Raw genomic sequence first — 24,942 nt, forward strand, 5'->3', positions numbered from 1 at the left:
TGTTTAGCACTGGCCACCCGTCAACATTGGTGACGACTCGATGAAATGGTTCAAATGGCTCTAAGCACCATGAGACTTAACATCTGAGGTCATCAGTCCCCTAGACTTAGAACTACTTAAACCTAACTAACCTAAGTACATCGCACACATCCATGCCCGAGGCAGGATTCGAACCTGCGACCGTAGCAGCCGCGCGGCGACGGACTGAAACGCCTAGAACCGCTCTACCACAGAGGACGGCGACGACTCGATCGTCGTCATCATAACAATGTGCTGTGGCCTTCTCCACCAGGCATCGCGGCGCCTACAGTATCAGCAACCAAACTGACAGCCTACAGCCGCGGGTTGCCCGCGTCGCTGGCACACCGAAGGACTACACAACCGACAGGCAATACTGATTAACAGCCACAGCAACAACCACAACAACAACACCACAGCAAAGACACCAGCGGCCGCTAGGGGCCACTACCGGCCCACATAAACATAAGGAAGAGTTCGCTGCAGGTCCCGGAACTATTTTCACACGTCAAACCACGTGATGGAAAATAGTTCCGAGGTATTCATCCACCGAAGCGCTATAAAGGCCGGCGCTCGGCCGCACATCGGACCGGAATTCATAGCCATCAGTGTCTGGTGTGTGCCGTCGTGTTTAGTGTTTAGTGTTCACCGTCACGCTCCATCGTTCACCTGTGCCATCGCCATCTTCCGTGTTAGTGCGTCGTGACAACAGTTTGTAGTGTGGCTTATCGTCGAGTGTGAACGGCTCCGTGTTTGTCTTTATGTGTCTACTGTTTTATTACCTACCCCTATGTAACTTACGTGTATTGTTTCTGTTGTTTTCTCATTGTCTATTCTATGGCTGAAGAGCAGCGTAGAATGCTGCTGACAGCCTGCCTGTTGTACAGGTTTTAAAATAACAATAAAGAAAAAAAAACCCGCACATCGGCAGTTCATCGACCGGCAGCAGACTTGGATAGCTGCCGCCCCGGCAGCCCGGCTTGGATCTTCTCGCTCATCTCTGGATTAGGCTTGGTGTATCGGAGAAGACTCTGGCGGAAACTAGAAGGAAATTATTTCAGTTGGTTTCCATCTTATTCTTGTATGTAGTTGTGATTCGAAGACGGATCACTGTTTTGTGTTGGTGTTATAGTTGAGAATTTGTTTAGTTTAATTGAACAGTCCAATAAATTGTTTTCGGACTTTGATCGTTAGTTTCTTCTGCTTACGCAGGCGTCTCACAATGGATCGGAGCTGGCCACATATTAAAGAATAATTCAGCTTACAACGTTATTTCCAGAGTTAATGTAGAAATTTATGAACGGAATGGAAGGAAAGGGTGGAGGAGGAAATTGGTTTCATTGTAGTATTCAGGATAAAGTCACTATCGCGCAGAGATGAAGAGCAGTGCACGGGATAGGCCTGCGTGGAGAACTGAATCAAGTTAGTCTTCGCACACTGATTTATATTTCCATTCATCAAGTTGCCATCACCCATCCCAGACCATGAGTGTACTTAAAACCCTTGTACACAGCGCACACACAGTGTCGGATGCCAAGAATTTGCCTAAGGAACTGGTACATTTGAGGACGGTGTTCTTGGACAATGGGTACTCGACCCGGCAAATTAACAGGGCCTTCTCAACTAGAGCCAGGAACCGGGAAGTGGATAAAGAGGAGGACGCGCCAGCCAAGTCCCTAGCTTTTCTTCCCTTTGTCGGAAATATCTCCTTCAAGATAGTAAGGATTCTTGATCGTTTTAATGTGAAAATGGTTTTTCGTCCACCTTCTAAGATTTCGGATATGCTGGGATCGGTGAAGGATGATTTGTTACTGCGGAAGGCGGGAATTTATAAAATACCGTGTTAGTGTGGTATGGCCTATATAGGGCAGACAACGCGTACAGTGGTAGAGCATTGTACAGAACATCAACGTTGCACTCGCCTACTGAAACGCAGTAAGTCTGCAGTTGCGGAACATTGTATTTCTAACGGACATTCGATGGAGTACGACAAAACTTCGATTTTGGCCACTGAAAAAACTTTTAGGGACTCCATTATCAAAGAATCAGTTGAAATACGCATTGCGGGAAATCTAATGAACCGTGACAGTGGTTACCAATTGAACAACGCATGGAATCCCGTCATCTCCGAAATTTGCTCGAGACGAAGATGCTAGAAGACTTCGATAGCTGCAGCCAGCGACAATACCGACGGCAGCTGATTACTGCAGTTCCACCAGCGAGGGCACTGCCGCTGGTCGGTGTGGCGCTTCTGTCTCCGCAATTGCAACGCATGCGCGGCAGTACTATCAGCGCACTATATAAGCTGGAGCGGAGAACGTCTTCGTGGCTGAAGAGCGGCGTAGCATACCGCTGACAGCCTACCTGATTGTTCAGGTGTTAAAATAACAATAAAGGGGAAGAAAAAAAAAACGTCTTCGTCAGTCCTTGTTCGGCTCACCTGAAGATGGCTGGCAGTTGTCCAGCCGAAATACCGTGCAATGATGCTTGCGACGACCGGCTGCAAACCCGAAATCTTTTTGACCTTAGTCTTCGGCGACAAAACCCGAAAACTAAATAACTCGAATAGCTCCTTTCTGTACCTGAAATAAGTGCAGCGTCAACTACGGGTGTGATGCGGTGCGGTGTGAAGAGGACCACACCACGGTTGCGCCTGCCCCCTGCTCATCCGCCGCCGACACGTGACGCAAGGCGCCGTGCCGCGTCGCTCACCTCCCCCGCCCCCCACCCCAATGTCAACCCTTCGTTCAACCCCTCCCCCCTCCCCCGTCCCCCACCTCCCAGCCAGTTCCGCGATGCATTGCCCCGTTTCCGGCCGGCTGGGCGCGCCTCCACCTCTGCCACTGGCTCTGGCTGCACCCTCGCTGATTGCCGATTTATTCCGTTCCGTTCGAATACGCAAAAGTTGCTCGCCCTTATTTGCTGCCTCCGGCGGCAGCCTCGCGACACGCCCGACAGAGGCGCGGCGGGCGAATAAGACGCAATAACGACGGACGCCGGCAGAACGCCAATTCGTTGTAACAAGAAACTGCCTGTCAATCCAGTTCCAGGCAGACATCGCCAGGTTAACTCCACCTAGAGAACGGGGGCCCATCACTAAATTTTATTCCACTGATGCTCTACTATTAAGCTTCACAGATGGCAGTACTGTTCTCAGTTCAACCCATAAATTGTTTTTGTAAATTACCTGTAGCGACTACAGAACTGAAGTATAATCACTGTAAGAATTCATGCTGGATTTCCCCTTCCGTAAACTGAAATTTGCTATCAACATTCCACTACTTACAATGGAACCTCCCCATCGCACCCTCCTGAGATTTAGTTATAAGTTGGCACAGTGGACAGGCCTTGAAAAACTGAACACAGATCAATCGAGAAAACAGGAAGAAGTTGCGTGGAACTATGAAAAAATAAGCAAAATATACAAACTGAAGAGTCTATGCGCAAGATAGGCAACGTCAAGGATAGTGTGAGCTCAGGAGCGCCGTGGTCCCGTGGTTATGCCGGCACGGTAACTCAGCGTGTTCGGTCAGAGGGTTGAGTTACCCTCTGTAATAAACAAACTGAGTAAACGAATGAACGAAAATCCTGAATGAGTGTCATCGGATGTCCGCCACGAACAAATTGAACGAACAATAACAGATCCAAAAAAAAAAAAAAAAAAGTGGTTAGCGTGAGCAGCTGCAGAACGAGAGGTCCTTGGTTCAAGTCTTCAATCGAGTGTAAAGTTTAATTTATTTTATTTAATTTATGATTATCACATCCACAAGAAAACCTAAATCTGGCAAGGTAGAAGAATCTTTTTACCCATTCGCCAACTGTGCAAGTTAGGTGGGTCGACAACATATTCCTGTCATGTGACGCACATGCCGTCACCAGTGTCGTATACAATATACCAGACGTGTTTTCCTGTGGATGAATCGGTTGACCTATGACCTTGCAATCAAATGTTTTCAGTTCCCATTGGAGAGGCACGTCCTTTCGTCTACTAATCGCACGGTTTTGTGGTGCGGTCGCAAAACACAGGCACTAAACTTATTACAGTGAACAGAGACGTCAGTGAACGAACGGACAGATCATAACTTTTCGAAAATAAAGAAAGTAAACTTTTCACTCACGGGAAGACTTGAACCAAGGACCTCTCATTCCGCAGCTGCTCACGCTAACCACGGGACCACGGCGCTCCTGAGCTCACACTGTCCTTGACGTTGCCTATCTTACGCATGGACTACTCAGTTTGTATATTTTGCTTATTTTTTTCATAGTTCCACACAACTTCTTCCTGTTTTCTCGATAGATCTGTGTTCAGTTTTTCAAGGCCTATCCACTGTGCCAACATATTACTAAATCTGAGGGGGATGCGACGGGGAGGTTCCCTTGTTAGCAGCACTCAGTCACACTCAATTTTTGTTTTCTTTTTCTTTGCGTAATATCAAGACACGTTCATAGGATTTGTCGACCTGGAAAAAAGCGTTCCACAGTGTAAAATGTTGCAAGAGGATCGAAATTCTGAGAAATATCGGCATAAGTTACAGGGAACCAAAACAACGAATAATAAGAATGGACGACCAATATCGAAGTGTTCGGATTAAAAAGGGTGTAAGACAGGGATGTTGTCTCCCTCCCCTACAGTTCAATCTGTAGCTCGAAGAAGCAATGACAGAAACAAAAGAACGGTTTAGAAGTCGAATTAAAATTCAGAGTATCAGTGATACAATTCGCTGATGACATTGCTACCCTGAGTGAAAGTGAAGAAGAACTACGTGATCTGCTCAATCGAATGAACAGTCTAACGAGTACAGAATATTGATGGAGGGTCAGTCGAAGAAAGACGAAAGTAATGAGAAGTAGCAGAAATGAAAACAGCGAGAAGCTTAAGACCAGGATTGATGGTCACGAAGAGGATGACGATAAGGGATTCTAGTACCTAATGATCACAATAACCAATGATTGACGGAGCAAGAACATTAAATGCAGACAAGAACTGGCAGAAAAGGCGTTCCTGTCCAAGAGAAGTTTACTAGTATCAAACACAGGCCTTAATTTGTGAAAATAGTTTCTCAGAATGTACGTTTGTAGCACAACATTGTGTGGTAGTGAAATATAGACTGTGAGAAACAGAAGAGGAAATGTGCCTGACGACTTTTAGGAGAGAGACACCCAATATGACGGTATCGTAGTCACACTGCGTTGCGTTTACGATGCAGCAACGCCCTCAAACGTCTACTTTTGAGCTCCCCTTATACATTAAACGCTACCTTTTCTTCCAACTGTCCAGATTTCTTACTAAAGTTATCAGTCTATCAGTCTTCCCTTACGGGAAGTTTTTGCAAAAAGTCAATGAAAAAATTATCTGTTCGTCATACTCTAAGTGTCCGCCCCGGTAGATGAGTGGTCAGAGCGGCGGTCTGTTGCGCCAAGGAGCCTGGGTTCGGTTCCCGGCTGAGTCGGAGATTTTCTCCGCTCAGGGACTAGGTGTTATGTTGTCCTTAAACCCTGGCGCTCGTTACTGGCGCGCCAGTCTCTTGGATGTCCATTATCGATCCTTCAACGTTTCTTATCTTTGCTTGCCTTGTTGTTTTCCGCATTCGCGGGGCGAGTGGCAGTTGACGTTTGCTCGGGTTACCTGCCCTGCCGAGACGCCGCGAGGTACGAGGTGGGAAGCAACCACGTATATGTGGAGTTGGTTGTACGCGATCTGCTTGTTTAGCATGGGGAATATATGTTGGCTGCCTGCCTGTCTGCTCTCCTGATTTTGCTCGCCGTGCCTTGCGACCAATAATGATACGTGTTACAAACCGGACACAATAGGAAGTACCATGCCCCTTTGCCTTTTTCTTTTATCACTCATTTACTACATCAGAGAAATACACTATTTAAGACAAAATTTAACTACATGTAATATTGCCCCAGTAAAGGTTAACATAAGCAGTGACAAAACTTAGTTGTCTTAAGGGTTTCTGCTGGCAACAAATTTTAACGAGGCAATGTAAGGTTTATATCAATTTAGCTCAAACACGTAGCTAGTGATTGAATCACGACACAGACACTTCAACAATTTCGGTAACAAATAAATAGCGTGAATTTATACTCACAGTAACAAACTAATCAACAGCCTTATCATTGAATAAGTAGTAGGCCATTTGGAACGAATCAGCAACACCCCGCAACTAGGGGAGTTAATACCGACAGTCTCTAAATGTCTTGCTCCCAATTAAATAAACAAACTTACAGTAATTACATGAATGACAAATCGAACACACTATGCTTCACTCAAACTCTTCAGTGGAAGCCAAGACAAAATGAAGATTCCATTGACTGACTAGCACTGAAGTCACACTAAAGCTCATCTCTGTGTTTCCAGACACACATGGGGCAAACTTATAGAAGACAAGATTTTGAAGGGAGCATATCAGTAAAACCGGTGGTGGAGCTAACTCGAGCCACTGAAAATTAAGGTACTAGACCGGGGCACAAGGTGGTATATAATGAGGTTGCCTTAAGGCTATACTGCGCTCCAAAATATTAAATCAAATGGCCAATTCAAAATTAAGTACGCATAAACCAGCATTAATTAATGAGGAGTGACACCTGGTCGCTCGAAGGGCTGACAACACTTAATTGAAAAGACAAATGCCGGAAGCGGCAGTAACATCAAACACCTTCTCGGAGTTTTAACCAGGAGTCACTTCCCGTTATACAAGCAAACATTTAATCAAGCACAAGGACCGAGTGCCAAAGATAAAATTCAAATAAAGCCCCCAAAAGATTATAATGGACAGGGAATCCCAACTATTTAAATTTAAAACAATTAGCTCTCCCCAAAGGCAGTGTAAACGCGAAGGCCACACTTATGAGGTCACCAAAATTGGTTACAAAAGGTCTTATACATTTGCTCCTTTTCTTTAAAGAAACACAAGGCTGCTTAACTTCTGCTGGCTTCTGCTGGACGTCCGGTATGGCTCGTGTAGGATACACCAGACAGCAACCCAAGCTAGGCGGTCACAAGGCACAGCGAGCAAAATCAGGAGAGTAAGCAGGCAGGCAGCCAACAGATATCCTCCATGCTGAACCGGCAGACCACGTACAACCAACTCCACACATACGTGGCCGGTCGTTGTGGCCGAGCGGTTCTAGGCGCTACAGTCTGGAACCGCGCGACCGCTACGGTTGCTGGTTCGAATCCTGCCTCGGGCATGAATGTGTGTGATTTCTTTAGGTTAGTTAGGTTTAAGTAGTTCTAAGCTCTAGGGGACTGATGACCTCAGATGTTTAAGTCCCATAGTGCTCAGAGCCATTTGAACCATATGAACATATACGTGGTTGCTTCCCACCTCGTACCTCACGGTGTCTCAGCAGGTAGCCCGAGCAAACGTCAACTGTCACGTAAAACAACAAGGCAAGCAAACATAAGAATCATCGAAGGATCGATAATGGACATCCAAGAGACTGGCGCGCCAGTAACGAGCGCCACGGCTCAGTCCGCATTATCATTTCATCATCATCAGTGGATGGCAATAGGAAACCACCACTATGATGACTTCCCTAGACGCTCATGCGGTGGACCTCTCTGACGAGGCTTCCCCCATGACAAGACCTGCCGTACTGTAGAACACAAGTTTATACTCTCAGTAAGTGTGTTCTGTCTACAAACCGCCCTGCACCCATGTCCCATCGCTGCGGATTAGAATAACTTGAGGTCAAGAAGGAGGATGCAACGTGCCACTCGGCACACAGTGGGAAAGTGCTTGCTGTACTCACTGTCGAGCCACTTGGAGTCGTACTTGAGGGTGCGCTTGAAGGGGAACTGCGTGCGGCCGGTGCTGGGGTTGTGCAGGTCGGCGCGGAAGATGAGCGTGTCGCCCTTGGTGAACTCGGCGTTGGTGCCGCTGTAGAGGCCCGGCAGGCCGCCCGGGTTGCCGCGCCGCACCCACAGCGCCGTCGAGTTGTCGGCCGGGTCGTAGGGGCACTTGGCCACTGCGGGGCCAGAGCCCGCCGCCGGGGACTCGCCGCCCGCGTGGCTCAGGTTTGCCTGCGGACAGCAGCGCGAGCGGCGCGTCAGCCGTGCTCTCGACAGTACAGTCAGCACTCGCGGATGCGATCCGGCGTAAAGTCAAGCGCCGGCACGAGACAGCAGAGAGGGCTGTGAACATCAGGCAATAGCACGCCGGCCGACCCCTCTCGAGGACGACGACGCAGCGGCCTCCACGCAAAGATAACATAAGCGCTGCGCCCGACTGGCCGCTGCCCAGTTCTACAAAAGCCTCAAGACTAGCAACTCCACCCTCGACCGTCATCTCACCTGGACCCCTCACCTCCTGACCATACAGCAGAAAGCCCATTCCTGTCTCTGCTTCCTGAAACTCCTGCCTGGCCGGGCATGGGGATTACATCCTTCCACTATCCTCCACACCTACATATCTGTCATCCGTCCTACCCTCTATTATGGCAGCATTGGCTAGATCTCCGCACCTACCCACTTTTACAAGACCCTTCAAATCCTCGAACGTCATGCGCTCTGCCTTGCCTTCCATATCTGCCTTCCTTCCCCCACACGGCTCCTGTATGACCTCATCCCCTTCCCCCACCTCCTCCTTTTCCTCCAACATATCTGCATCCTTTACACTGTCTGCAGGCTTCATCCCCCCATCCCCTGGTTTCCTCCTTCCTCTCCACCCAACGCTTGTTGCCCCGTCTCTATCACTGTATCCTTCCCTCTCTCCCATACCCTCCATTTCCTTCATCAGGGCAAGTTCCAGCACCTCCCACTCCCAGATGTTGAACTTCGCAATGACATCTACACTTGACATCTTCAATTTTTTTGGTCCTGTCCTCCTCAGTTGCGCGTAATACTACGGTATGTTGATGATTTTCACTTATGGACCGTCTGACAGCAACTGAATAAAACACAATGTTAGTGCCATACGCGTTTCGCCTTTATTTTCTGCAAGGCATCATCAGTGGCAGGTTGCGTAGACAGTTTCTTACATATTACGCTCCTGTTGCATTTTTGGTCTTGTTCTTCTTCCTATGAGCGCCAATTTGCTGTTTTTTCTGCATTCCACAGCACTATGCACTGAACGCTTTTTTTTAATGCAAAACATTGCATTAAAAAAAAGCGTTCAGCCAACTCGTCTGTTCCACGCTAGAAATGCTTCGAAACTTACACTCATTGGTGTTGTACGGTGCAGCCAGGAGGATGTTCGCAGTCCACCACCAGCTAAACCATCCGGACACAGTGGTCATTGCAGCTGCACGACTACCCTAGCACGCTTCCCGTCAGACCGAAATTCACAACTTATCCACACACTACTAACGTAGTGCTCCTTGACCATTATCCTTATTATTTGCGGCATTTCGCCACGAGCAATCTGCCACTGAAGACATCATTGGCCGTCTCGTCTTAATTAATATTATTTTGTTCTGTGGAAGTTAGACGGAAACTATTTGTTGTCGTAATTCGGCCTTCAGGCCTATTATTTTTTCTTAATCAGGCCTTCAGCCAGAAGGTCGTCAGCACTGTAAAGGGATTTTTGTTTACCTCCTCTTATGTCCTCATAATCGTCCGTGTCCGTTGACTGCGGATATAGCAGTGAGAATAAATCTGATTAAAGGAAGAGTGTGAGTTACATACACTTGTGTCCAAAATTAAAGAAACAAAAGGAAATTTTGCAAGGTTGCGTTTACTTTTCCACTAAACAGTATACACAGGTAATAGTAAAGTAGAAACAATGTAACAAATCAGAACGTAAACAACTGCGACATGCATAACGCTAGACATAAATGTCGCTCGTTATTTACAACTTAAGGGACAATTGCTTAATGTGCTCAGTACGGGGTGTGACCACCTCTGGCAGGAATACAGGCATGTCAACCACGGGGCATGCTGTGAATGATGTCAACAATCTCCTTTTGAGGCAATAACGCCTGTTCCTCTTGTAGAGATGCTCGCAAGTCTTGGAGAGTGGTTAGTGGAAGCTGAGGTCTCCTCGATGTGCTCTATGGGATTCAAATTGGGAGAGCGATCAGGCCAAGTCATGTGCGCAATATCTTCCAAGAAAACATCAACCGCCCGTGCTGTATGAGGTCGAGCATTATCGTCCATCTGGGTGGACAGCGCCTAGAAACAGCTGCACATGAGGTCCCAAGATATCGTCACGATACCTGACAGCAGTTAAACCTTTCCGATTCATCAGCACAGTTTAGTGAAATGTTCGTGTGGTTAACATAATCTCTGCCCACACCATTACGGATCCTCATTGGTATCGGTCTCTTTCCACAATGTTTGCGTCCCGAAATTGTGTTCCACGTTCCTTCCAGATTCTAATCCATGGATAATCACTGTCCGGACAAAATTGGGATTCATCTGTGGAAGGAACACTGGCCCACTGTTCGACCGTCCAGGTGACATGCTGACGACTCCACTCTAGACTTTCCCTTCCCTGAAGGCGCGTCAGAGGTACACATACAGCACGTCTCCGCGAATAAAGGCCAGTCTGCCGAAGCCTGCTGTACACATTTTGCGTCGATACAATACCTTCAGTGCATGCTGCGACGTCAGATTCCAGTTCCCTTGCAGTACTACGACGGTACCGTCGTCCCGTTACAGCCAAATAACGGTCCTCTCTTTATGAAGTCACGAATGGTCAGTCCTCCCCTGGTCTTCGGGAGACAGTTTCGCTCTCTATAAACTGTTGCCACATCCAAGAAACACACAGAACGATTCACATTCAGCCATCCGGCCACATCTGTTTGCAATTGTCCTCCTTCCATTCTTCCTATCGCACTCCACCGCAGAGAGCCTGGTAGGCGTCTTCTCTTTGCCGAACTGCACCACCTGTGACTGTGTACACAGGAGTTTTGGCTGAGAGACTAGCGGCAAACACTGCCCAGTTTGATATCTGCCCTGACGTCATGGTGGGCGTTGTTGTCCTTTGACTCGTGTGCCACCTCCGTCCAGAACACAACCGTACGGACTTCTGTTCACAGTTTCTATGATTATATCGCGAATTAGACACATAACGGGGTAAAAGTGGTTTGTCCCTTTAATTTTGGACACCAGAGTATTAATCGAAAGTCAAGAATAAAAGGAGATACTTCGAGTAAGAAAGGGATGCCTCGAATTGGAAACTTAAGGAAAGATTTCATAGGAGGTGGTACAAGAGGTGGAGATTCGGCTAGGGTCGAAGGTTGAGGCATTTAGCTGCAGGGTGAAGTGTCGACTCCGAAAACGAAATGTAATTTACAAATATCTCTGTCATAATTTCTGTATTCCCCATGCTTTACGTTTATGTGTTCTTCCAGAATTACCATCATACAACCCTTTTGTGAAATTCTAGAGCATCCAAATTGCTTATAAGACGTTTTACACAAACGGATGAGAAATATAAACGTAAGTTGTTTAAGATAAAATATACTGCGTTTCAGAAGGAATAGAAAATATTTTACAACGTGTTAACATAGACAAATTCTGATACAACATTCCACAGAATGTGTGTCCAATTATAGCTTATACGGTCTAGTCACATTAATGTGACCACAGCCTATGTTAGACATCAACGTGGAGTAGTCACTCACAGACAAGAAGTGACAGTACTAGCAGTGGAGGGTATGTGAAGCTTGTCGGAGGGACGCGGAAAATTTTGAAGTCGTGGAAGTATTGCGGAAAATTATTGATTTATCTGACATCCAAAAGGTCAAGATCATTGGCTTTCCGACCAAGGGTGGTTCGCCCCCGCTAGCTGAGTGGTCAGCGCGACAGAATGTCAATCCTAAGGGCCTGGGTTCAATTCCCGGCTGGTTCGGAGATTTTCTCCGATTTGGGACTGGGTGTTGTGTTGTCCTAATTATCAACATTTCATCCCCATCGATGCGCAAGTCGCCGATGTGGGGTCAAATCAAAAGACTTGCACCCGGTGGGAAGCCTTAATCATACAACATTCACATTCACGAAGGGTGGAAGCATTTCCGAAACCGCTAAGTCTGTAATATGTCCGCGTGACGCCGTGGTTAAAGTATACCGTACATGTCAGATTGGCGTCATCCAAAACAGGCGCTGCGACAACTGTGGTACACCACGAGCGGTGGAGGACAGGTGTGATCGCCTGGTGCCCAGATGTCTACCGGCGAGTAGATGTGCAACTGTTGAGCTACTGACCAGCCAGAAGAACGGAGGGGCTACCAGCAGCCTCTCCCCAACCACCATTCACCGAACGTTAGTACGGACGGGTTTCCACAGCAGGTGCCTAACTCATGTACCAGTGATGACTGCCCTTAATCGGTGACGAAGGCCACAATTTGGACGCCAGTACCGTAACCAGACGTCCACTGAATGGCGACGAGTTCCTTTTCAGATGAATCACGTTTTGTGTCCCATAGGGAAGATTGCCGTTGGCGTGTACGACGTGGAACATCTGAAAGCAAACATCCTGCAACAGTTACGGTGTGCAGAATATTCTCGTGGCATTCACTGGGTGATGTCGTTGAGCCGTGCATGGCTCGCGTTTATCCCATTTATTGTTTGTCATTTTCTGTGACGGTACTGCCGCCTCGTTTTCTTAGTCCGTTTACTGGTGTCACTAACTTGCTGCCTTACTTGCCCGTGAGCGGCAGCGGCAGCGCGTATCGGTAAGTGCGCTGTCGAACCATCTCTGGAGCGACCGATAGTATTTCCGGGTCGCCGTGTGTCTAACAGTCAGTTCGGGAATGACCAGCAGTACAGTCGCGACGCAGCAGCAGTGAAGTCGGGGACCGAGCGCCGGTGAAGCGCCGACAGCCAGTGCTCGCCGACTGCAGGTGACACACGTGAACTGTCCGACGGATGGAGATTGGAACGGGAAGACCGTTGGTTGGTCGTTTCATCGGCCGACGTGTCCTTTCACCGTTTACGGGGCTGGGAGTTGGTCGGTTGGCGTGGAGCTGCGAGGAAATCTTCGCGGCGTGTAGTTTGGCTCAGCCTCTATGTGGTGTCGGAGTATGTGGTGCTGTTCCCATTGCTACCACGATCGTGGCTCACCGATGCTGGACATGAAAGTTGAGTTTTGACTTGATCTAGCAGCAAGTCACGACTGTACATATTGTGTCGTTTGGAGTTCTGTGTCGGCTGCTGGGATATTCCCGTGCGCAAGAACGTGTGTTTTCACGTTGGCAAAAAATGGTTCAAATGGCTCTGAGCACTATGGGACTTAACTTCTGTGGTTATCAGTTCCATAGAACTTAGAACTACTTAAACCTAACTAACCTAAGGACATCACAATCCATGCCCAAGGCCGGATTCGAACCTGCGACCGTAGCGGTCGCGCGGTTCCAGACTGTAGCGCGTAGAACCGCTCGGCCACTCTGGCCGGTCAAATTGGCTAATTTTAGCTGTAGTTTAACTGTACTTAGTTATTTGAATTGAAGTGCACCAGCGGAATCCTCTGCCTTGTGGCCGTTAACGTTCTGGTTACCTGCCCTGCCGTTGACGTAAATTCAGGCAGTGTATTTTCCTCATCATGTTTTCGCTGTCCAGCATGGTGCGTAGTTTGACAGCTCAATATATAATTGGTTGTGGGCACTAATACTTTCAACGTTGTTCCATTGAACTTCCTGTTGTTTGCTGGTCGGGTGAAGCAGAGGTTATGTTGTCGGTGGGTCCGTTGACTGTCTGTTGCTTGGGGAGTCGTCGGATCGACAACGGTTGGGCCGACTGCCTGTGTCACCTAAGCGAGCGTTAGTGTTTGAATTCGAGGCCGACCCTCGGAACTTCTGAGCGCCCTTGGGTGTACTGCCTTTTCTTGTTTGTTCTTGTAGCCGATTTTTTAGATTAAAGTTCATCTGATCTTAAGGTGTTAGATGGTTTGGGCCTTCAGCCTAATTTAAGAACTGTTTTACGTATAACCTTTGGCATTTTTAAAATTAATGTTATTGGCTCTTAAGTGTTGGGCCTTCAGCCGATTTTGAATTTAAGTTTTTTGCTCTTAAAGTGTCAGATTCTTTCAGCCTTCAGCCTAATTGAGGAACTGTTTTAAGATAAGGCTTTGCCTTTTACATTTATGATTTTAGTTGAGCTTTACGTTATTGGCTTTCAGCCATTTTTAAATTAACGTGGTCTTGCCCTTAAGGCATGAGATTGTACGGCGCATGCAGCCGCTAATTAAGTTCAAGAACTAAAGCTGTGTTTCTCTTTTGAAAAAAATTTCTTGGTTCTTGTAATATTTGATCAAATAAAAGGTTGTATGCTCGAATGTAACTTACAGCCGCTTATTTTGGCCCCTTTCGACAACTTAAACTACCTGTCCTGTTCTGCGGGTTTAGCAGGGCGTCTCAGTCGTCATTCCGGAAGGCATAGTGGACCAAAATATGTATGCATCTATCCTTGACGACTACGACGATCTCTACGTGCAATTTGTTTCTCCTCGTCGCGGTGCCAACTTCCAGCAGGAAAGTACAACGTATAACACACCTCACTCTGTACGTTCGTAGTTTGAAGGGCACCAGTGCGAGTTAACTGACTTCTAAGGTTCAAACCTAATCGACAATCAGTGGGACCCCCTCGATCGTACTGTTCGCACCATCGATGCTCAGCTGAGAAGCCTGGCGCTGCTGGTCACGAAATTGGAGTCGCTACGGCTCCACATCGTTATTGGTACCTTCCAGAGCTTCACTGACACTCTTTGTGCACGTCTCGAAGCGGTGCGTGCGGCACAAGGTGGTTATTATGTTTTTGACACTGGGTCACATCAATGTGACTGGACAGTGTGTTGCAGAGATACAGCTAATTACAGAGAAACGTTCTCATTTCATGTGTCCTAACAACAGTTGATGTTATGCCTGAGCCAAGGTAGCCCCTGAGGGCCGGCAACCCATATTACACCACAGAGGACGAGGTTGTCTATACGCAAGGCGTACCAAACGCACCATGGCAAACACCGATTACTTACAAACAAGAGAATGGAAATAGACATTCCGAGCACTACTTTCTGCAGGGCGAGCTCGAGCCACGGCCTGCAGAAAGTATCACAACGGCAAAACCTGATTGGCTGGAGACAGCTATTTAGAGGCCAGAACCAGCCCAGAAGTTCAGTTCACTCAAGATACCGACCTCGTGGGCATCGACCGCTGATGGTTACGTCTTCGCCTTTGGACCTTTACTAGTGTGTGTGTGTAGTACAAAGAACCTTTGTGGAAAATTAGAAGTAAACTTTTGTTTGCCTCAGTTAGGAGACTTTTACTGGCATCGTTATTGTTACCTTTCTTTCGTTGTTCAGCTATCAATCTAGTAAACTTACATAAATGAAAGTAGTGTTTGTGAAAAATTGCCAATTGTCAGTCACAACAGTTGGTACGCATTTATTTACCGACTGTCATTTTTGTTTTGGAGTTCAAATGATGAAGTTGCGCTTCTGTTTGCATAATTGAATATTTCAATTGTGATTCTGATTTGTTTACCAGTTCTACTGTATCTTTTAAGCATGTCGCACGTATCTGAACGTCTCGCTAAGGTATTTGCGTGCAGGTTTTGTAATGCAAAGGCTGCTGCTGCTTGCAGAGAATCAGGTAGACGAGTTTCTAGTAGCATGCTATGAGATTATTGCGTGCTTCCTCGTGTTTTCACTAAGCAGCATCTGAATCTAACGCTACCCGGAAGATCGATCGTAATAATTAGTCACGTTTCTTGGCCACTAGGGTCGCCCCTTGACCGCCCCCTCCCTTTTGGTCTTTCCTTGTGGGATTATTGAAAGACGTTACCTGCAAAGAAAAAGTGAAGACAAGAGGCAAATTGATCCTTCTGAATATGAATGGTACTCCTCTCAGAAAACGACGCAAAGCCAGCTGAAAAGTGCTATTCGTGGTGTTTTTGAGAAAATTATGAAGTACATTGAAGTAGAAGGCGGATTTTATGAAAATCAACTTTGAACTTAATCATTTGCAATGATTTTATCTTGGAACTCTTCCATTTGGTCCATGTTTGCATAGAAAACAGTAATATCAGAAAACTGAGTCCGTCTTGATGCAAAACACCTTGTTATTCGTTTATTTCTTTATTCTCCCAAACTAGTTTCGCCGACAAAAGTCACCATCATCAGTGTTTTTTTTTAAATCTAAAACATTCAGAAAATAGCATGGTTATACAAACACAGTAGCACATTATTACATTTTTACTATTTTTTTTAACATAGTTTTCTATGGACACTTTTATATTACCTTATTTATTGTATGTTACAGCATGTTTTAAGCAATTATTGTCGCTGTCTGCGACATATTTTCTGTGCGCTGTGCAAATTGATCTTTCGGAATTTGAATGGTACTGCTCTCAGAAAAAAAGAGAGATTGTACACTTTAACATACAATAACAAAATATCACATAGAATAGGAAACATCATGAAAAAGCAAGGGATCCCAATAACATTCCGAACAAACAATACAGTTCAGAAAAATCTCAGACAAGTTCAGCAACACTGGACTACATCAACTCACCTGCAACTCCTGTCAGGCCCAATACACAGGACAAACAAGCAGAAACTTCCGAATGAGATACACAGAGCACATGAGAGCTATAAAGAGTGACGGCACACATTCAACTTTTGCAGAACATCCAATGAACAAAAACCATAACCCCACTAATATCGAAAACGATCCACACATTCTGAGAAACAGCAAAAGTCTATACCGACAACTAACAATAGAAGAAAATTACTAAATACAAAAGGCTATAGTCTAAGGGAAAAATGTAATAAGTGAAAACACAACACTTTGTAACAACACACTCTTTACCGCTCTGAGAGAGCTGACCAAGGACACAGAACAGAAAGCACACACACGCAAAAGAACCACTTCCCCATCACACACAGAGACATAAATAATAAACAGAATTCGTCGTAATTCGCGCTACAGTTTTTCATATCCTTTCTCGCCACTTGCGATACACATCTCGCGACAGCAAGATGGCGTAATGTTCTGGATCAGAAACAGAGTGCGAAAGTTTTGTTTTTCTGTGTATAAAAGCAGCCACATACCGTCCAACGAACGTGAGTACATGAATAGATAAGCAACAGCTCAGTACACACCAAAAAACTGGTTCCCACAACACTACCACAACTCCAAGTATATATTGCTGGCATACGAAGTTCACCTTTTAGTATTTTGTTTACTAACAGCCGTTCACATGGTTGTACATGACATGATATTCGCTAAGTAAAAAACGGCTACAGAAAAAAGCGCACAGAAAATATGTCGCAGATAGCGACAAGAATTCCTTAAAACATGCTATAATATATATAATAATAAGGTAGTATAAAAGTGTCCATAGAAAACTATATATTTCCAAAAAAAATTGTAAAAATAAAATAAGGTGATACTGTGTTTGTATAACCATGCTATTTTCTGCATGTTTTAGATTAGAAAACGCAACTGATGATGGTGATATTTGTCGCCGAAACTAGTTTGTGAGAATAAAGAAATAAACGAATAACAAGGTGTTTTGCATCAACGCGGACTTAATTTTCTGATATTACTGTTAATCAATTGCCTTTACTTAAAAATATCCATAAGTATATTTGACACGTGGTATATGGTTCGTTCTCTTCCAATTAGTTCATGCTACAAACTCCTAAAATATTTACTGTTCCCCAGAAACGCTTTGTAAAGCTTCTAGCGAGACGTTTTAAATTCATAATATAAGTTTAGTACACTTGTTTTGTAATTAGATATTCTGTTTACTTCTGTACATTAGACAGAGTTTCTAGTCACAGCTGATAATCAAAACCACTTTTCCTCCAGCTACAGTTAACTATCGTAGTCTCAAACCAGATTCTAACTGAACCAAGTTGTGGTATAATTTGCTTCGAAATTACTGACTGACTTTATGTATTTTTATTTCAAAAAACAATAAATTTTTGCGAGTACTAGCAGTTTCGAAAAATACGTAGCAACAACAAGAGTGCAGGTGTGTCTTTCTTTCCTCTCACCATTCTTCTCGTTACTTAGTGGCGGAAAAGACTATTCCTTATTGATATTTATATAATATTTTGAGAATTATTATGCACGTTTTAATACCCTAGCTACACATCTCAAAAATATGAGTCGTTGGTAACATAGTTCGATAATTTTATTAATGGGAAGTTCAATCATGAATTTCCATTGAATCAGCAAGGAAATGTTGTCCCATATTTCATTATCACGTGACGAAAATTACATCGCGATTAAACAGAAAAGAGACTTACGTTATACTCCTCACTAGAAGGAAATATAAAAAGTTTCGCTTTTGTTTTCCTAAGTTTACCACATACAGCTACTTGAAACTGTGAGCAACGGAAATGGTTCTGGTGGTGCATAAAACATTACTATTTGTGGAACTGCTTTAAGACTGAAGGCCAGAAGAAGGAAAAGAATAAAGACATAAAGGGTGGAAATTTCTTCCTAGCATTTGAGTTGTTAGCGTCCACATTAAAGAAGAATGAAGAAACAGTGCCATCGTAACGGTTTATACGATCTGGAAAAACTTGGCCGTTGATGATGATAATTTTCAGCACGACTTCCAAAGAGAAACAGACAACAGAACACGGAAAGTTACGATTTGCTCATACACAGACATACCAACCGTTATCATTCGTCACAAACTGAAATCTCGGAATACATGGACACTAGAGCATATACAGTGATTGCGCTGTCTCTAATGATGTCGTTTTATGCAACCCACAATGTTATTTCTGGCGTTCATAAACGACGCGTGAGATTTTCATTTCTCTAGCTCGCTACGCGCCAGCTTTTAGTGCTACAGAAAGAATGAACACCTTTTTTGTAGGGAATTTAATGAATTTGACCTCTGAACTAGGATACTTTATCGGTAAAGACCGTAACTGATAAATCATGGCCACCAGCGGAAACGTATCTCAGTACAAAACTGAACTACATTAAATTTCCCACAAGAAGATCCTGTTGTTTCTATAGGGCCTAATGGTTTGTGCGTAGCGAACGACAGAATATGAAAATCTCACGTCTGGTTTATGAAGGCCAGATATAACATTGCAGCTTGCACAAAATTACATAATTACCGGCAGCTCCACTACTCTGTACGTTCTAGACACAGTTTGAAACAAAAAATAACGATACCAATGTTTGTGTATGAACATATCGTAACTCACCGCGTTCTATTGCTATCTTCTCGTCGATAGTCGTGTTGAAAAATATCATCACGACGTTAGTGCAAAGAAATAATTAAGCGCTGCCGGCCGCGGTGGCCGAGCGGTTCTAGGTGCTTCAGTCCGGAACCGCACGACTGCTGTCCCATAGTGCTCAGAGCCATTTTAAAAAATTAAGCGCATCAGCAAGAAAGAAGAAAAAAGGTTGAAGGAATTCGTTCCTCGTTTGAACGTTGTCCACGGAAACTGACGTAATAAATCCTTAAACAGCTATATATGCAACAGAAACCTGCTCTTACAACGAATCTGAAAATGAAACTAAACGTAGTTCACATTTTGCAGCACCTAACGCACGAAGATTACATCTAAATCAATTATGCGGCGGCGCTATCGGAAGCTACTGTTGACGATAAATTTGCTGTAAGCCACATTTTTAGTGATGAGGCAGCATTCTGCACAAGTGGTATGCTTAACTGCCACAATATTCCAACACAGGGTACAGCTAAACCTTCGTGTGATATTACTGAACATCAACGAATCTCAGAGAAACTCGTGTGTTCAGTGCGTTGTCTGCATCCGAGATCCGTAATGCTTCGGCGAGTTGAGTATCTATGCAGATATTTACCTGATAATGTTCGAGCAGTGGCTGATGCCACAGCTAAATGTGGCTTCTACGAAATACATCCATCAACAAGATAGAGCACCTCCTCATTTAAGCGACTAGAGCCTGCAAATTTTTTAATCAACGTCGTTCATTGCATTGGATCTGTAGTACTGGGCATGGCGACGCTGTGTTCTGTTCTTGACCACTTAGCTCTCACATCCATGGATTTCTTTTTGGCTGTTATGTGAAAGACCTAGTCTGTGCGTTCCTCGTTTTCCTAGAATAATTTCGCAACTAGAAATTCGCTTTTCAAATATGATCGCATGGGTGACTCCAAACATGCTTCAGATTGCGTGGTGTGATATGGATTATCGCTTCGATGTTGTCCGCATGACTAGGAGGAATTATACGTAGCCCCTATAAGGTATACAAAAATTTTGAGCTCGTTTTACACTATCGATTGAACCGCTATGTATTGAACAGTTACTGCCATTTGTAACTGCTACGTTCATTTTGAATTTGCACTGTATTTATTTGGTTAGAAGAGAACATAATACGGCCTCTTAAAAATGAGTTGAAACCATTTGTATGACATACGTGTGTTGGCAATGTCGTCTAAACATGTGTCTACTCGTACTGAACAGATATTGATATCCAACAAAAACGGCATCGTTTCTCGTGAAGGAGACTACAGAACTGGTGGTCGCCACAAACTCTATTTGTGTACGGACAGTAAGCGGCGCCGCGCCGAACACCCAACTGGAGGGAATTAAGGGTTTCGTGTTTCCGTTAACAGGATCACTTCCCAACAGCCGCTCACAGCGACCACCATTCACACGCGCGGGATCAATCGGGTGTCCAATTATGTGTCACAAGAGATTTAATGCGAGGACCGAAAATCAATTTTCGTATTAACGTCGGACGCTGTCAGAGGCACAGAAAGAAGGGGTACCCATTCTGCAGATTGCACACGCCAGGTGCCAATACGATCAGTATTTTCCCATAAAGGTTGCATGTAACAAGATTTTGCGTAATTTAGCCACTGAATAAGACAACAATAATAGATCACAGAGAAGACAGCAATGAGAGGAGGCGAGTTCAATAATGTTTTAATAATGACACAAGTGTTAACAATCTTAGAGTATCTCCAACAAGCAAAGATATCCTCATATTTTGTTTTCACATGGAGTCAAAACATAAACACCTTGGTTCTCAACAGTATTTAGCTGAAGATGAACATATATTTCAGATTCTACCTGACACCGAGCGAAACACATTAAAGCATGAAATCAAATAGTGTAACACAAGGGGTATGAATAAAGCCCTTACTTCTATGTCTTTTCAAGTTCCCGATTTGCGAATTTGATCTGCCGCGTATATTTCACACTAATGCAGAGAAGTAAAGAACATATGACCGCTCACTTAAGCTTTTGATAGACAATAAAGCTACATGCATGAACTTAAATTTGAACTATTACCTATTAATGCCGTGGTTCTGCTTGTACATCGGGTGACAGAACTCTGTGTTAACGTCAAACTGACCAATTCAGTGTACTTTTCCATTCCTCTTAAAGGCACGGAAAGCTCATATCAGAGCTCACGGCGTTGAAGAGCGAATGATACCTTTCAAGGCCATTTTAACACTGTTCGGAAAACAATTTTTCTCTGCCTTCTTTTACCAACAAGCTTTATACATGTACTATTCTAGTGTTAAAGGCACCAAGGAAAAGCAAGGCCGTCCAGATTGTGAGATAAGCATTGGGACGAAATCTGATGCTATGCGGTCCAACTTAGAAGGACTCTGAAGCCACATAAAATCTAAACGGCTGTGGAGGTTTGCAGGTATATGATGGTCCAAACTAGACTCTATGTTCCTGTGTTTGCATTACATAGAAAACACTGAATCACACAGGATAAACATTTCAAGTCAGTGATTAAATTAGCTTCTACTTGAATTTATTGTGGTACATTATAGGCATCAAAAATTGTGCTGCAAGTCGTTACACATTCGAAAAATTGTGCCCACTCAGAAAGTTGTTTCACTACGATATTGTAATAGAAGCTAAAATAAAGTTTATTGAATGTGTTCCATAATGAACAAGACGAAAGCAACGACTGGTAATTAAAATTAAGTTGCGAACATAACTACACATATTATTTTTCCTTATCATTGTGATCCACTGGGCTAGCATATATATTTGCAGTTACTGATAGCAAGTACGTTATGTTTTCTCTTCTTCTTCTTCTTCTTTTTCTTCCTGTAGCTAATGTTACGAGTGTCACTACAAAACAAATTATTCACGTTAGTTTTTTACACATCCAATCTATTTTCCGCACCTATGATATGTTTATGCATTTTTCCACACAACCACCGTCCATTTCAACTGCCTTACACCAGCGTAGAACTGAGGACTTTATACCCGTACGGTAGAGCTTAGGACCAGCATGTCCGAATCACTATTTATCGCTCTTCACAAGGAAGTTGTTCCGCGAAGAGAGCCCTTCAGTTTTTAATCACGCGGTGCCGTAACATTGAAGGCTGATCGTTTCACTGTTGTCCACCCACGCTTTATGACCTCACTGTATTTTCACTCTGACATCTGGCCGGGCGTTATAATGCAACAGAAAAACATCTTGTTTTTGCCGATGTTATCGAACGCGACATGAGCGAGAGTAGTTCTATAAGGTTTGCAAGATACTCGTAAGAAGTCATAGTGGCTTCGTGTGGCATGATGTTCACAAGGAGCAGTCCTTCTGCATCAAAAAACACAGCAGCCATCACTTTTCCTGCTGAACTCGCAGTTTCGAGTTTCTTCTTCTGAGACGAGTTCGCATTATGCTATTCCACCGACTACCTCTTCTTTTCCGGGCCAAAGAAATGGAACGAGGTTTCATCTCCCGTCACCATTCTTGCAAGGAAGTCATCTCCGGAATTCTTTCACTGCTCCAAACGCGCGCTGCGCACTGTCTTTCCTGTTTCTTTGTTGGCATCTGTAAAAACATTGTCGGAAGCTACCTGGCGCAAACGTTTTTCAGATACGTCTGTCTCAATATTACGCACAGCTGCTTCTCCCACCTCCATTCGGACTGACAGTCCGATCACTGTAATGATAGTCAGGCTAAATCAGGCTGTTAATAGGAGCCCGTCAAGCTTCTGAGCAGTGCTGGGTCTGCCAGCTTCGCGGAAGGTCTCCTCTACTGGTGTGCCCAGTTTCACCAGGTAATCTGCTTTCCCAACCACTGACTGCACTATGGTGTACAGCGTCATCCCCATACTACACTGAAGAGCCAAAGAAAATGGTACAACTACCTAATATCATGTAGGGCTCCCGCGAGCACGTAGAAGTGCCGCAACGCGAAGTGGGATGGAGTCGACTAATGTCTGAAGTAGTTCTGGAGGGAACTGACCCCATGAATCCTGCAGGGCTGTCCATCAGTCCGTAAGAGCACAAGGGGGTGGAGATGTCTTCTGAACAGGACTTTGCAAGGCATCCCAGATATGCTCAATAATGTTCGTGCCTGGGGAGTTTGGTGACCAGCGGAAGTGTTTAAACTCAGAAGAGTGTTCCTGGAGCCACTCTGAAACAATTCTGGACGTTCGTGGTGTCGCATTGTCCTGCTGGAATTGCCCACGTCCGACGGAATGCACACTGGACATGAATGGATGCAGGTGATCAGACAGGATGCTTACGTGCGTGTCACCTGTCAAAGTCGTATGTAGACTTATCAGAGGTCCCATACCACTACAACTGCACACGCCGCACGCCATTACAGAACCTCCACCACCTTGAACAACCTCCTTGTGACATGCAGGGTCCCTAAATTCATTAGGTTGTCTCCATGTCCGTACACATCCATCGACTCGATGCATTTTGAAAGGAGACTCGTCCGACTAGGCAACATTTTTCCAGGCATCAACAGTCCAATGGTTGAACAGTTGAATGGTTCGCACGCTGCCACTTGTTGGCGGCCAACATTGAAATATGCAGCAATTTGCGGAAGGGTTGCACTTCTGTCGCGTTCAACGATTCTCTTCAGTCGTCATTGGTGCCGTTCTTGCGTGATCTTTTTCCGGTCACAGGGATGTCCGAGATTTGATGTTTCACCAGATTCCTGATATTCATGGTACACTTGTGAAATGGTCGTACGGGAGATTCCCCAATTCATCGCTACCTTTGAAATGCTGTGTGCCATCATTCGTGCGCCGACTATAACACCACGTTCAAACTCACTTAAATCTTGATAACCTGCCACTGTAGCAGCAGTAACCTCTCAACCATATACGCCAGGCACTTGTAGTCTTATATAGATGTTTTCGGACACAGCGCCATATCCTGCCTGTTTACATATGGATGTATTTGGATACACGTGCCTATACCAGTTTCTCTGGCCCTTCAGTGTACTTCTTCAATCTCTCGCGAATGTTTGTCACTTCCTCATTCGGACAACATAGGAAAAATTTGCTTCAGAGAAGCATCTAGGAGCCATCTTGATGGAGTGCTATGACAGCGCAACTTGCGGAAACTTGTGGAATTAACTTGGAATATAAGGTCGAAGAAAGTTTCTGTGATTCCGTAAATAGCAAAGATGTAGAAAAAAAGTTGGATATTTGGAATATATGTTGTGCACATATATAGCCATAGCACAGGTCACAAACGCGTACCCCTACAGCAGCGCTCAAAAAATGTTCAAATGTGTGTGAAATCTTATGGGACTTAATTGCTAAGGTCATCAGTCTCTAAGCTCACACACTACTTAAGGGGATCCGGAACGCCATATACTTGCAATGTTAAAATAACGCTTATAAATTACATCTCTCCTCACAAAGTATTTGAGGTAGGAAGTTGAACTTTTTACAGATTATTTATTGGAATATGGGCTACAACTTAACACAGGGATTTTACAAAATTTTAGTTCAGTTGTTAAAGATGATTTTTTTTCAATTGTAATGAAAATTCACAACATTTTTTTGCAATTTTTATTTATATATTCAAAAATATACAGTTTTTTGGAAAAAGGCTGTGTTAAATTATGCAGAAGGTACTGTGTAACATTTACTGAAAGTTTGAAACAAATATGTTTGGAAGATCCTTAGAAAACATGTAATTAGTATGAGAAAATAAAAGTTTTGGGAATCGAGCGACAAAGATTGGATTAACTCTTTAGTGCATTCCAGGTCCATAGGATGGATTATCTTCA

The 24,942-nt window shown here is 44.5% G+C and overlaps 1 protein-coding gene across 1 annotated transcript in view; it reads right to left on the reverse strand.

Moving 5' to 3' along the window:
• The window catches only part of LOC126413238 (semaphorin-2A-like), a 1,385,371-nt gene that overhangs the window by 326,359 nt on the left and 1,034,070 nt on the right, over nt 1–24,942 (reverse strand). Inside the window, exon 6 of the mRNA XM_050083137.1 lies at nt 7,780–8,050. Coding sequence (XP_049939094.1) covers nt 7,780–8,050 — 271 coding nt within the window. The remainder of the gene's footprint in view (nt 1–7,779; nt 8,051–24,942) is intronic.

Source organism: Schistocerca serialis, chromosome 7 (genome assembly GCF_023864345.2).
Source record: "Schistocerca serialis cubense isolate TAMUIC-IGC-003099 chromosome 7, iqSchSeri2.2, whole genome shotgun sequence".
NCBI lineage: Eukaryota > Metazoa > Arthropoda > Insecta > Orthoptera > Acrididae > Schistocerca > Schistocerca serialis.